Genomic DNA, 12,106 nt, shown 5'->3' on the forward strand with positions numbered 1-12,106 from the left:
TATAAATTTGCTGTTTTATGACTCATCAGTTCTACATAGGTTTCTGTTGCCTCATAAATACGGTGCAGTTTGAATTTTAAATTCCTACTGATGTAAAGAGAAATCTTAAAGATCAAATATAGTGTGTAGAAAGAAATATAAATAATATTAGCTGTCTACTTTGATTTTACTTCTGAGCATTAAATAACTGTTAATGTATCATTTTTATGTTATCATCCAGAGTTTTACTTCTCTGTATTTCTTCAGCAATATATTTTTTATTATTTAATCACATATCTTAAGTGTTAAGGAAAATTATTTGTTCTATATTTCAGTTGTTTTTTATCCTTATTACTGGTGGCTGCTGTGATATGGAAGATCAAGCAAACATGTTGGGCTTCTCGTCGAAGAGAGGTATTAGTGACATTCGATCTTTTGTTTAAAGACTTGAACAATGTGGGTCTCTATTGCACAATTAACCTGCCACTTCCAGAGAAATATTTTCAAGTTAATTTTACATATTAAAATTGGACAAATAGATATAATACTGTTTAAGCCCTAGAACATCTTCTGTCACTGCCATTTTTGACACGATGTAGAAGCATAGCTTAATTGCCATGTTTTAAAATGTGTTTGGATTTGTAGACGAATATAAGTATTAATTCCGTTGATTCATAACTAATACATAATATCTTTAATTTGGATAGTTATTAAAGCCTCAGAACTATTTTTATTACAGTTGCAATTTAGGTGATGAATGCTATTTTTATTTTTAGTTTCTAGAATTTTTCTTTTGAAACCTGTTTTATCCATTGTGTGATTACTGCTAATCCAAGAAGATGTGGAATATGCCTAAATTTGATACATTCCCACGTAAAAATTAATCACAGATGTTTCTTATAGTCTTAAAATTGAGAACAAAACAGGAGTATTATGAAAGAACAACTATAAATTTATTAATTCCTTTATTAATTAATTGTATTTTCCTTCACCTAAAGTGTATATATTAGTAAATTGAAATAAACCAAGGAATATAATCTGAGGAGCAGAAATATATAGTAGATTTATATTCCTACATTCATGAAGAAGCTGTTTTCTACTTTTATTAGTACTTTACTGGCATTAATATAGTGTTTTAGTAACAATAGTAATATTACTGTTACATTTTCTAGTATATTTTATTTGTTTATATGTGAAATTTTACTTAGCAATATAATTCTTCACTTTCTTTGTTTCCAGATTTAAAAATGTCAGATTTAAAGGTATTTAAGAACAATTCAGAATATTCTAAGTGTCAGAATTAGTGAATTACTAGGGCTCTTAATTTTTCTTCTGTTTTCAAATGTCCAGCAGTGTATTTGCAAATGTGACACCACTTCCTTGCTAGTAAATTATTCCTTCTAACCCTCAGCACCTGTCTGGTTTTCATCTGTATAAGTCCAGTATAATACCAGCGTGAAATTACTTGGTATGACCTTATTATAAAAGTAATCCAATTGAAAAGGAGCTCATCAAATACAAATATTTGGCAAGAAGCAGAATTCTGTGCGGAGATAAATGCTCTACTCTACATGTTGGACATTCTGTTACGTGAAATGATAGATTCAGGAAGGGGGAAAAAAGTGTATGGCTGGTGGTAGAAAGGTGTTCCATAATGGAGTCGAGCCAAGTAACAATTTATGTCTGATCATTAGAAAAATGGGATCAATCAGGCAGTCTGGAGTACCACGTTATTATTCTAGCAATGTTTAAATGTCTGACTACTAAAGATTATAAAATACATTTATTTAAACTTAGCCGTGTGAAAATAATCTGTCGTTAACTGGCTTCTGGATATTGGTTAATTGTATTTTCCTTCACCTAAAGTGAAGGAATTACCCTATAGAGTCAGTTCCCAGTTTGAGGTTTCAACAGATTGAGGAATGTTCTTGTGTAATAACCGAATTTTAGAAAGGTCAACAGTTACTTGAGAAAGCTAATGTGTGCAGTACATTTGCTTATAAACCTTCATACTTCTCAAAAGACATATTGCTTTGGTTGACACGATATCATGTTGGTATATAATCTAAAGTTCTGATAGACTGGTATGACTTCAGTTTTTAAAATACAAATTGGGTTTATCTCTTGATTGGAAATAATAGTCTTGAAAGATAGATGTTGCACATGGAGAGAAGAGAGAAAGATAAAGTGGGGGCTGGATTGGAGATAGTGTTTCAGTTCTAATCTACGCTCCTAAGTATTGTTGTGTCCTGGTGATATTTCCTTAGGCTAATGATTTCTGAGATAATGAGTTTTTCTGTTGAAGAATTTAGTCATGTTTGCATTTAATTTGCCACCTCTTCCAAAATACAGTATCTGTCATATCCAGTGTAGTGAAGATTTATTTGTACTTCAGGGTTTTAGCTGGTGTGGTAACATAGTTTGAAGAGGCATGAAAACATCCCTATAAGCGTTGTGCCAAATAATTAAGCATATAGATCAAATGTTTGTCTTGTTCAGACATATCACACGTTAAAAATGTTTTAGGGCCAGAGGGATGCTGTTGCAAGTAGGGCATTTGCCTTGCACGTGGTCAGCCCAGGTTTGGTACCTGGCACCCCATAGGGCCCCCCAAGCCTATTAGAAGTGTTCCCTTCTGAGCACAGAGTCAGGAGTAAGCCCTGAAGAGTGCTGGCCCCAAAACTAAACAGAGTGTTTTGAGGAGTTTTTATTTTCTTATTTAATTTTATAAAATCATTTAAATTCGAACTTCTAAATAGCTTAGAAATCATTCAGATTTTTATGCCCAAAGTAGAGACGTTACTCTAGAGACTGCCAGAGATTAAAGTGGCCTGTGTGATTGAGACCAGGGAGTTAGCCCACAGGCCTGGAATCCATGGCTTGCCTGAGAGAAGTGTCTGAGCTGCCTGTGCCCTGATGGCTCCTAGCACTGTTGGACCTGAACAGTGTGGCACTGTGGGGCCCAGGCAGGGAACCATCTGGCCCACGCGCCAAATGTCCCTGGGATTGGCCCTCGGGGATCCCTGAACACTACTTGCGAGCAAATGCCTTCCCATCCCCACAGACACAAACAAAACCATTTTTATTGAAGGATTGTCACTTTAGTCTTAGAATCCCAGATACTTAATTAATTACACCTTTTATGATCACTCAGTTGTTCACTTTATAAGAAACGAAGGTAATGATTTAAAAAAAAAACAGATCCTCTCTTGATATAGTTCTAAATAGTGGATTAATGTTAATGTCACCAAAAAAGAAATAGTTTTTTTTTAATATGAGTACGTTACTTTCTCAGAGACATTAAGACATCTGTTATTGTAACTCTCAGAAAAACTGATGGGTAGAATGATATTTCATGGTAAATTAAAAATGGGGGGCTGGAGAGACAGTACAGGGGTTTTAGGCACTTGCCTACCGCACTCAAGACCCCTATTCAACCCCTGGCACCTCTTGGTTTCCCAAGCACTAGAGTAAATTCCTCTGCCCCCAGACTGGGAGTCCTTCCCTAGCACCACTGGGGGTAGCCCAGTCCTTTTCCCCCACAGATTAAAAGGATTCTTCCAAGAAGTCCTGCAAATTTATTATAGAAATTGTTCTAGTTGTTTTATAAATTGAGACTTTTGAATTAAATAATCCTTGAATTTTAAAATTTTTTCTATGCACGTTACTTATTTTATTATTGATTGATTGATTGATTGATCTATTTCTTTATGTTTGGGTTCGGAGTCCTGGCTTGTAGTGCTCAGTGCTTGCTTCTAGCTCTCTGCTCAGGAGTCACTCCTGGTGGTGCTCGCGTGGTGCCCAGGATCCCACTTGGGTCAGCAACACACGGGGCACGTGCCTTAAAGTATATCCAGCCCCCAGCACGTCGCTTCTTAAAAAGCTCTCTGATGATTAATGATGTAGAGCATTTTCTCATGTGCCTTTTAGCCATTCGGATTTTTTCTTTGAGAAAGTTTCTGTTCATTTCATAGCCCCATTTTTTGATGGGGTTGGATGTTTTCTTCTTGTGGAGTTCAACCAGTACCTTGTATATCCTTGATATCAACCCCTTGTCGGATGTGTATTGGGCGAATATCCTTTCCCATTCTGTAGACTGTCTTTATGGGGACTGGTGGAGGGATGGGTACTTGATCCTTGTATAACTGAAATCCAAGCACAAAAATTTGTAAGTCTACAACTGTACCTCATGGTGTTTCACTAATAAAAAAAAATCATATCCTTCTCTCCAATATAAAAAAAAAGCTCTCTGAAATTGTGTTTTCTCCTAAGTACATGACAGAGTTTTGTAGTATAATTTTCACATCAGAGTCTATTATTAATGTTAAGCCTTTTAAATAACCCCCCTGAGATGTTAGGTGCTCTTAAAAACAAAAAAAAATATGAAACTATAGAAAGGCCCCAGTTTTAACATCATCTTTTAATGTAGGAGTCCCAAGCTCATTTGCATAATAACTACTAAAAATACAAGCTTTTTTTTTGTACCAGTGAATGGAAACAATAAGAGAATTCTGATCCATGAAAATATTATAAAACACTAAAAAGATGAGTTCATTTTTGTAGCTGGTGCTTATTACAGAGATACTGGAAACATTTAGTTTCGAAGACACATTCTGCTTTAGATAGTGATTACATTATAGACACATTCATTAGGAGTAAGTATATGTTGAAAGGATTCTCTTGAAATATAGTTGTGCTTAACAATCTTCACTTTTAAACTAAAATATGGGCTTTTAATAGGTATCACAAGGCACAAATTTATCAAAATATTATTATGCTTAGTAATGAAGATATTTAGTCTTATATTTGATTCACAAGAGTGAAAAAATCATATATATCTTATAGTTACAATAATTTGATTTTTTAAATTTGGAAACATTTCTTTCAACATAATTGGAGTGTCTCGGTATACCTTACCTATAGTATGCTTCTGTTAAAAACCTACCTGCAAATGTATAATGTGGGCAATAGGTTATTTTTGTATTAACTTGATATTAGTATTTGAATGATTACAGTGCTTGTACCAGAAATATTTTCCTAATTATCTTAAGCTTCCAGTTCTTTAAAGTTTAAAAATCAGGGTCAGAGAGATCAATTGACAGGTTGAGTGCATGCTCTGCTAGCAGGAACCCCAATTTTGATATCCATTATGACATTCCATGTCTCGCAAATACCACTGGATATATTCCCCAAACGCCAGGGGTATTAGGGGTGACCCTGAACACCACCAGGTGTGGCCCCAAAGAAGAAAAATATTTAAAATATATATTAAGACATATATTATTGAAGGGCCAGAGCAGTAGAACAGAACATAGGGCGGCTGACTGGAGTTCAATCCCCCGTGTCCCATATAGTCCCTGGAACCCTGTCAGTAGTGATCCCTGAGTGCAGAGCCAGGAGTAACCCTGAGAACAGCCAGGTGTGTCCCACCCCAGCCCCCACAGATATATATGTTTTTAAATTAGGAGAGATATATGATCTATGACCTCTCTTAGTAGAATGCTCTTTTCCACTGTTTAAAAAATTGCTATAAACATTGCCTGGTATATGGCAATGTCCAGTGGGTCACTGGCATATTCCTCATGATGCTGTTTTCCCCTGCCCACTTAATCAGTATATTAAATTTAGCATCATGCAACTAAAGTAACGCAAGCTAAAACCCTTTTAATAAGCTAAACCCTTTAAATAGAGTTTAAGTAGCTGTAAGCATCAACGTTGTTTTCTAGAGCCATATGCATTTTTAACTCTTCCTCCTCTATCTAGCTATTTTATCAAGGAAAAAACCCAAATAAATAATCCCTGTAAGTTATACTTTATCAAAGATTTGTCATGACTGAATAATTAGTGATACAGTGCCACGAGGTTTGTAGTAACTGAGTTTGCTTCTTAATATTATTAATGCAATGATTTTTCCAACCTGGATTACTCCACCTCTTTCGACATATCACTTATTTAGAGAGAGGGGACTTGGCACGGCGTGAGGAGAATAATGATAAAATGTTATGTTTTTTTTTGTAGAGAATTTAAGATGAATTAAAAACCACAGGCAGTTTACTGCAGAATTTCTTAATACTTAAAGAATATTGAATATTTTACTGTTAAAAATATTTATCTGAACTTTTTAATCTTTGATTTTGGGGGGTCACCCTTGATAATATTCAGAGTTTAGTGGGTGTTAGGGGATCATGCAGTGTGAGGGATCCAACTTTCCCTACAGCTAGCTAATGAGCTCTCTCTGACCCTAAACGTGTCCTTTTTTGTATATATATTTTAAAAAATGCATTTGAAGAAATTGTTATTAAATTGTATACGTGTTGGCCAAAGAGGTTGGCAAGAGTTCTGGTGCTTGTTTTGTAGAGAACCAATCCCCTCTCTATGCTGGCACCACATCTGGCCCCTTGAGCACCCCCTGCAATGACCATCCCCGAGCATGGAATCAGGGTCAGATCTGAGCACAGCCAGGTGTGGCCCAGAAACAACAAATTTTTTTTTGCTATACAAATGAATGTTTATCTTTGCAGTTATTAACTTATTTTGTTTGTCATTTACTCTTATGAAATTAAAAAGAAAATGGTTACCATGGCTTTTCTCCCATTAGCCTATCTGACTAGAAATTTGGATATATATCATACCTTATTTATATTTTTAATGGTTTGAAACTTTAGCATAAACCAGGGTTGAGCAAATATATAGCTGGTAGGGGGTTTGTCTTGCACGCAGCTGAACTGGATTTGCTCCCCAGCATCCCATATGGTCCTCTGAGCACTGCCAGGAGTAATTCCTGATCATGGAGCCAGGAGTAAGCCCTGAGTATTTCTGGGTGTGGCCCACAAGGGAAAAAAAAAAACTAAACAAACAAAAACCAAGTTAGCATAAGCATATGTAGAATTTCCTAGTCAACTATCTGTGGGATTATGAGATTAAAACATGAACTGATTCTCACCTTGTAACCTGGGTTTCAGAGTTTTCATAGACAGGTTACTTCTGTTTGCTGTAGAAGGGGTTTGAGGAGTGGAATATGCCATCATCAAAGGAAGAATGGTGGGAGCTGGGGAGAGGACTTGAGGGTTGAGGCCAGTGCCTGTGTCCCTCAAATCCCACCTTCAAGCTCCGCTAGCGCCCTGTAGCACTGCCAGACCTGTCTGGAGAGTCTCCCCCACAAAACTGAATATGGGAGATAATAATTTCATCTTGCCCGTGAGATCCCAAATTCACAAAGTTCTTCAACTCATACAAAGATAGCCTGAGTTTATGGGGCTGGAGTGATAATACAGTGGGTAGGACGTTTGCCTTGCATGAGGCCGACCTGGGTTCGATTCCCCGGCATCCCATATGTAATGGGATATGAGCACCGCCAGGAATAATTTCTGAGTGTAGAGCCAGGAGTAATTTATGAGTGCAGAGCCAGGAGTAACCTCTGCACATCACAGGGTGTAACCCAAAAAGCTCCCCCCTCCAAAAAAAAAAGATAGCCTGAGTTTGAATAAGTTTGGTTCATTGACAGCTTATAATTTAGCTTGCTTGCTTATATGTGCATATGTATGATAGATATGCTGCTTTTGTTCAGCATTTTGAGACCATCATCTCTATTTGTATAGCATTCAAAAAAGCAAAACAATGCCAATTAAACTCTGTCACAATGCTCTCTTAGGAAAAGTGTTTGTTTGGGGGGATGGAGATAATTCAGTGGACTAGCGTGTGTGCTTTGCATGCCAGAGGCTAGGGTTTGATTCCCAGTATCCTATCCTTTCCCTGAGCACCACCTTTCAAGACCACCAAGCACCAGGTCTGAAGTAGCCCCATTCAAGGGGGTTGGGTATAACCCTAAACCTCTTGAAATTTTATTTGAGCCAGGAGTAATTAAGTATCTAGATTCAATCTCTCACACCCCATGGGCCTCTCAGAATTGGTGGGTGCAGTTCTGGAGTTCCCTGGCACCACTAAATAAGGCTCTGCTGGCCCCAGCACAGAACCAAGTTACTTAGTGGTTCCCAATATCACTGAGCTCAAGCAGCATTGCCTGCTCAAACCCTCTGCCTGGCTGTACAGTAACTGCACCCAGCCCCGAAGTACATTGGCGGCCCCTCACATTTTATTTTGTACAAATTAAAGAGACTCAGAGAATTAGTCTTGATTTTATTTTCTGTCATTCACATCTATATGTTTTCAGGAAAGCAGAGCACAGTAAGTTGGTTGGGATTTTGCTGAAACTTGCGCACATTCCTAGTTCAGTTTTTTCGTAAATAGCTTTTCTTTTGTACTCGGGTCAAACATTTCGCTTGATCACAAAGTATCTCGGAGTAGAATAATCAAGTTTGTGTCTGCGCAGCCATGACAGCTATAGCACAAATGCCATCTGGCTAGCAGAGGCTGTATGAAGTCATTGACTGTAAGATATCAGATTTCAGAGATAATAAAATGTGTCTTAGAATCAACTAAATATGATGGGACTGATAAGGTTTTTAGTCCTAAACGAGGTAATGCATGCTAAGTGCTCATTCTTCTTACTTCCACAAATGTTAGCTGTTATTATTTTGATTATATAATATAAAGACTGATCATTATAATATACATTATTATTCGTAACAATGGCTCACCCATATTTGGAATTCTTTCTCCATTGTGACTCTCCAGTCGTTCTCAATCCAGTTGGCCTTTTAGAACCACCTGTAACTCCTCCAATATAAATTTATATAACCCTATGTTCTACCCATCTATTCCACCCCCTGTAAATCATTATTCTGTGGGGCTTAGTGACTTGTATCTGTTTTTGAAGACGGCTGTTGATTCTAATATGCAACATGGACACTGAAACTCTCTTTGGCTTCCCCTCCTGGAGGGACAGAGGGTTTGCAGCAGGGAAGCAATACGACTTATCCCTTTTAACTGATAATTCTATAGCAGTGTTGAGAACAGACTACATGTAAACAGTGGCAGATCCCAGAAGACTCATTAGGATGTAACTATTTTAACTTGGTAAGAGACAATGATGACTTATGTTCATGAGAAAGCAGGGGAGGTGGTTTTATCATTTGCCTGTTTTGAGGATAGTAGGAATAGGTGGACAAAAGGGTGGAAAACAAGGACCAGTGAGATATTACAGTGTGTAGGGTGTTTGTCTTGCATGCAACCAAACTGGGTTGGATCCTCTTATGGCCGCTGAAGCACATAGCACTATAGGTTGTAGCCCATAAGCCCCAAGATAAGTAAGGCAGTAAACAAAGAATCATGCCGAGGTGTTTTTGTTTGAGCTACTATAACATAAAGTTGCTATCAGGATAGATTACAGAGTTGATTGCAACTTAAGTTGGTGTGGGAAGAGGGGATCTAGCTTTGGAATGGATCACATTTGAGATGTCTATTAGATGTTCAAATAACTTAAGTCATTCAAGGAGCCAGACATTGATTCTCTCACGAGGAAATGGATATGAGCAGGGGAGATAAGTTCAGAACTCTCATGCAAGAGGCTATAAGGCATTCAATTATAAATATTATATACAGGATACTTTTTGTACATATTTTTGTACAGGATTTCCTTCCAAATTCATCAGTGAAGCCCTAATCCCCAATGCAATGAAAATCAGTTGTAAAGTTATTGGAAGATATCTTGCTTTACATGAAACTGGTCAGTCAGAATGGCGGTATTAATGGTCTTATAAGAACAGAAAGAGTGACCAGATAGATCATATAACAGATAAGCCATTTGCCTTACACATAGCTGAACCACATTAAGTACCTGAGTGCAGGGCCTGAAGTCAGCCCTGAGCACAGCCAGTTGTGGCCCGACAGCTGTGTCCCCAGCACTAACAAGAAAGTAAAAAAAAAAAAAATTAAAAAAGAACAGGAAGAAACATGAGTCTCTTTTTTTCATCTTCCGCTATATCTATGCAGACAGCAAGTTGATGCTGTTTGGGAATGGACCTCACTCAGAAACAAATATACTCTGCAGCCTGCCCTTCCAGTTTCCACTACTGTTTCCCTGTTTAAAGCAAACCAGTCTGTGGTGTTTTGTTCTAGTCGCCTGAACTGACTAGGACATTTAAGGAGTGAGGAAGAAGCAAAGCAGTCTGCAAAGAGAGTGTGAAAGCAAGCACCTTGCAAAGATAATTACTAACATTTTAAAGAATACTGTTGGCTAAAGAAAAATTATAATCAAAATTGGCCACTGGATTTAACTGCTTGTAAGTAATAGGTGACCTTCACAGGATAACTTTTAATGAACCAATCTGGCAAAATCTTGATTCAAGCCTGAATAAGAAAGCAGAAGAAGAGATGACTTCCCAATTGGCAGCAAGAGAAACTCCACTGGCCTCCATTTATTTGTGACAAACTGACGGGAGGAAAAAAAATATTAAAAATAGTCGTTTAAAGCTATTTCAATTTCTAGAATCTGTATTAGTTGCATATGTAATATGGAAATTTATTCAATTAAGTTACTTAGTCTCATTTGAAAGCACAAATAAAAAGTTTCTGTAGCTCTTGAGATGCTGGAAGCTACTCTCTTCTTTTCCTGGCTCAGTTTCCTGAGCGCTTCTTATCCTGTGTCCGTGCCTCATTCTGGAGGGCAGAGGCCCCGTTGCAGGGAAGCAGCCAAGATCTAATGCTTTCTTCCTCCTCCAAACCCCTGGTTAGACGACAGAAGTTCTTCCCCAGTGGGAGCAGGCTGGGAATTCAGGGGTCCCGATGTTTCTCATCACAACTTGCTCCAGGGTGGAGATAACTTTCCAGGAAAAACAATCAGATTATACAAGAGTCTGTAATATTTATCCATCACCTTTGTCACGAGACAGATGAAACATTGAGTGAATCGAGAAAAAAATCATATAATGGGCCCTGAATAGTCAAAGCAGATTTGACAAAGAAGAAAGCTTGAGAACTCATGTGTTTTTAATTCAATTTACTACAAAAATGTAGTAACACATTTGGTGTGTTATTGCCCTGACAATGGGTATAAGATTAATAGAGTAGAATTGAGAATCCAGTCAGCTTAGAGTTCCATGGTTTTTTCCAAGGATGCTAAGATAACAAAAATTGGAGAAAAGTCAGTCTTTATTAACTTATGCTACACCATTTAACTCTTTTAAAGATGCGTATTTACATCCAAACTATTTCCAAAAAAGCTGAATTTGGATCCAGACACAAAAATGCACTTAGTAAGGAGATGTGTTAGGAGAGGAAACGATATGTCTTTGAAGGAAACACTGCAAATTCCCTTGCCCTGGAAGGATTCCTAGATGTGACATTAAAACACAGGTGACAGTAGAAACATGCATAGATAAATTGGAACTCATCAAAATTGAAAAAAATTGTACCTTACGTGACACCATCAAGAAAGAAAAAAGAGACAGCCTAAAGACTGAGAGGAAATATTTGCAAATCATATATCTGACAAGAGACTCAGAGCTAACTCTAAATCTTACAAATCAAATAAAAAGCCAAAACAAGCAGTTAAAACTGAGCAGAAGATTTGAATGGGCACTTCGGAGTATGGAAAGATACTTGATGCCATTACATCAGTGAAACAGAAGACAACAGCGTGAAACCACTTCGCAACCACTAGGAAATGCCTGATCAATCATAGTATGCCATCATGCAGCAGTAATTATCACCATTAGTCACTGATGTTTATCAATAAGTGACACCAATGATACTGTTAGTAAATGATAATATAAATGAAGGGAGGCTGCCGCTAAATAGAATCAGATTACTCATATGCTTATGTGAAATGGTGCCTCTACTTGGTAATATAGTTTTGTGATTTTATAATAGTTCAAGTCAGAGTCAGAGCAATAATCCAGCAGATAAGACTCCTGATTTGCACAGACCTTACCCGAGTTCAAGTTCCTGCGCCACATATGATCCCCCAACCCCGCTAGGAGTGACCCAAGCACAGAACCAGGAATAATCCCCGAGCAACACAGGATATGGTCCCAAAAACCAAAGAAAGAAAATAAAACAGACCCAGAACATTAAAAAAAAATCAATTTGTATTTTATTTAAATGTATTTGGTCTGGAAATTAGTATAGTGTCATCTGTATCCTACATGTAAATATCTGACTAGAAACAGGAAAAAAGGATGTCCTCTTACCTGAGATTTTGCTACTCTTACTAAAATACTTTTGTCAA

General features: G+C 37.4%; 1 protein-coding gene across 1 annotated transcript in view; it reads left to right on the top strand.

Moving 5' to 3' along the window:
- The window catches only part of ATRNL1 (attractin like 1), a 788,116-nt gene that overhangs the window by 326,097 nt on the left and 449,913 nt on the right, over positions 1 to 12,106 (top strand). The window contains exon 26 of the mRNA XM_056120591.1: positions 315 to 393. Within this exon, the coding sequence (XP_055976566.1) occupies positions 315 to 393 (79 nt within the window). The remainder of the gene's footprint in view (positions 1 to 314; positions 394 to 12,106) is intronic.

This window comes from Sorex fumeus, unplaced genomic scaffold (genome assembly GCF_029834395.1).
Source record: "Sorex fumeus unplaced genomic scaffold, SorFum_2.1 ptg000043l, whole genome shotgun sequence".
NCBI lineage: Eukaryota > Metazoa > Chordata > Mammalia > Eulipotyphla > Soricidae > Sorex > Sorex fumeus.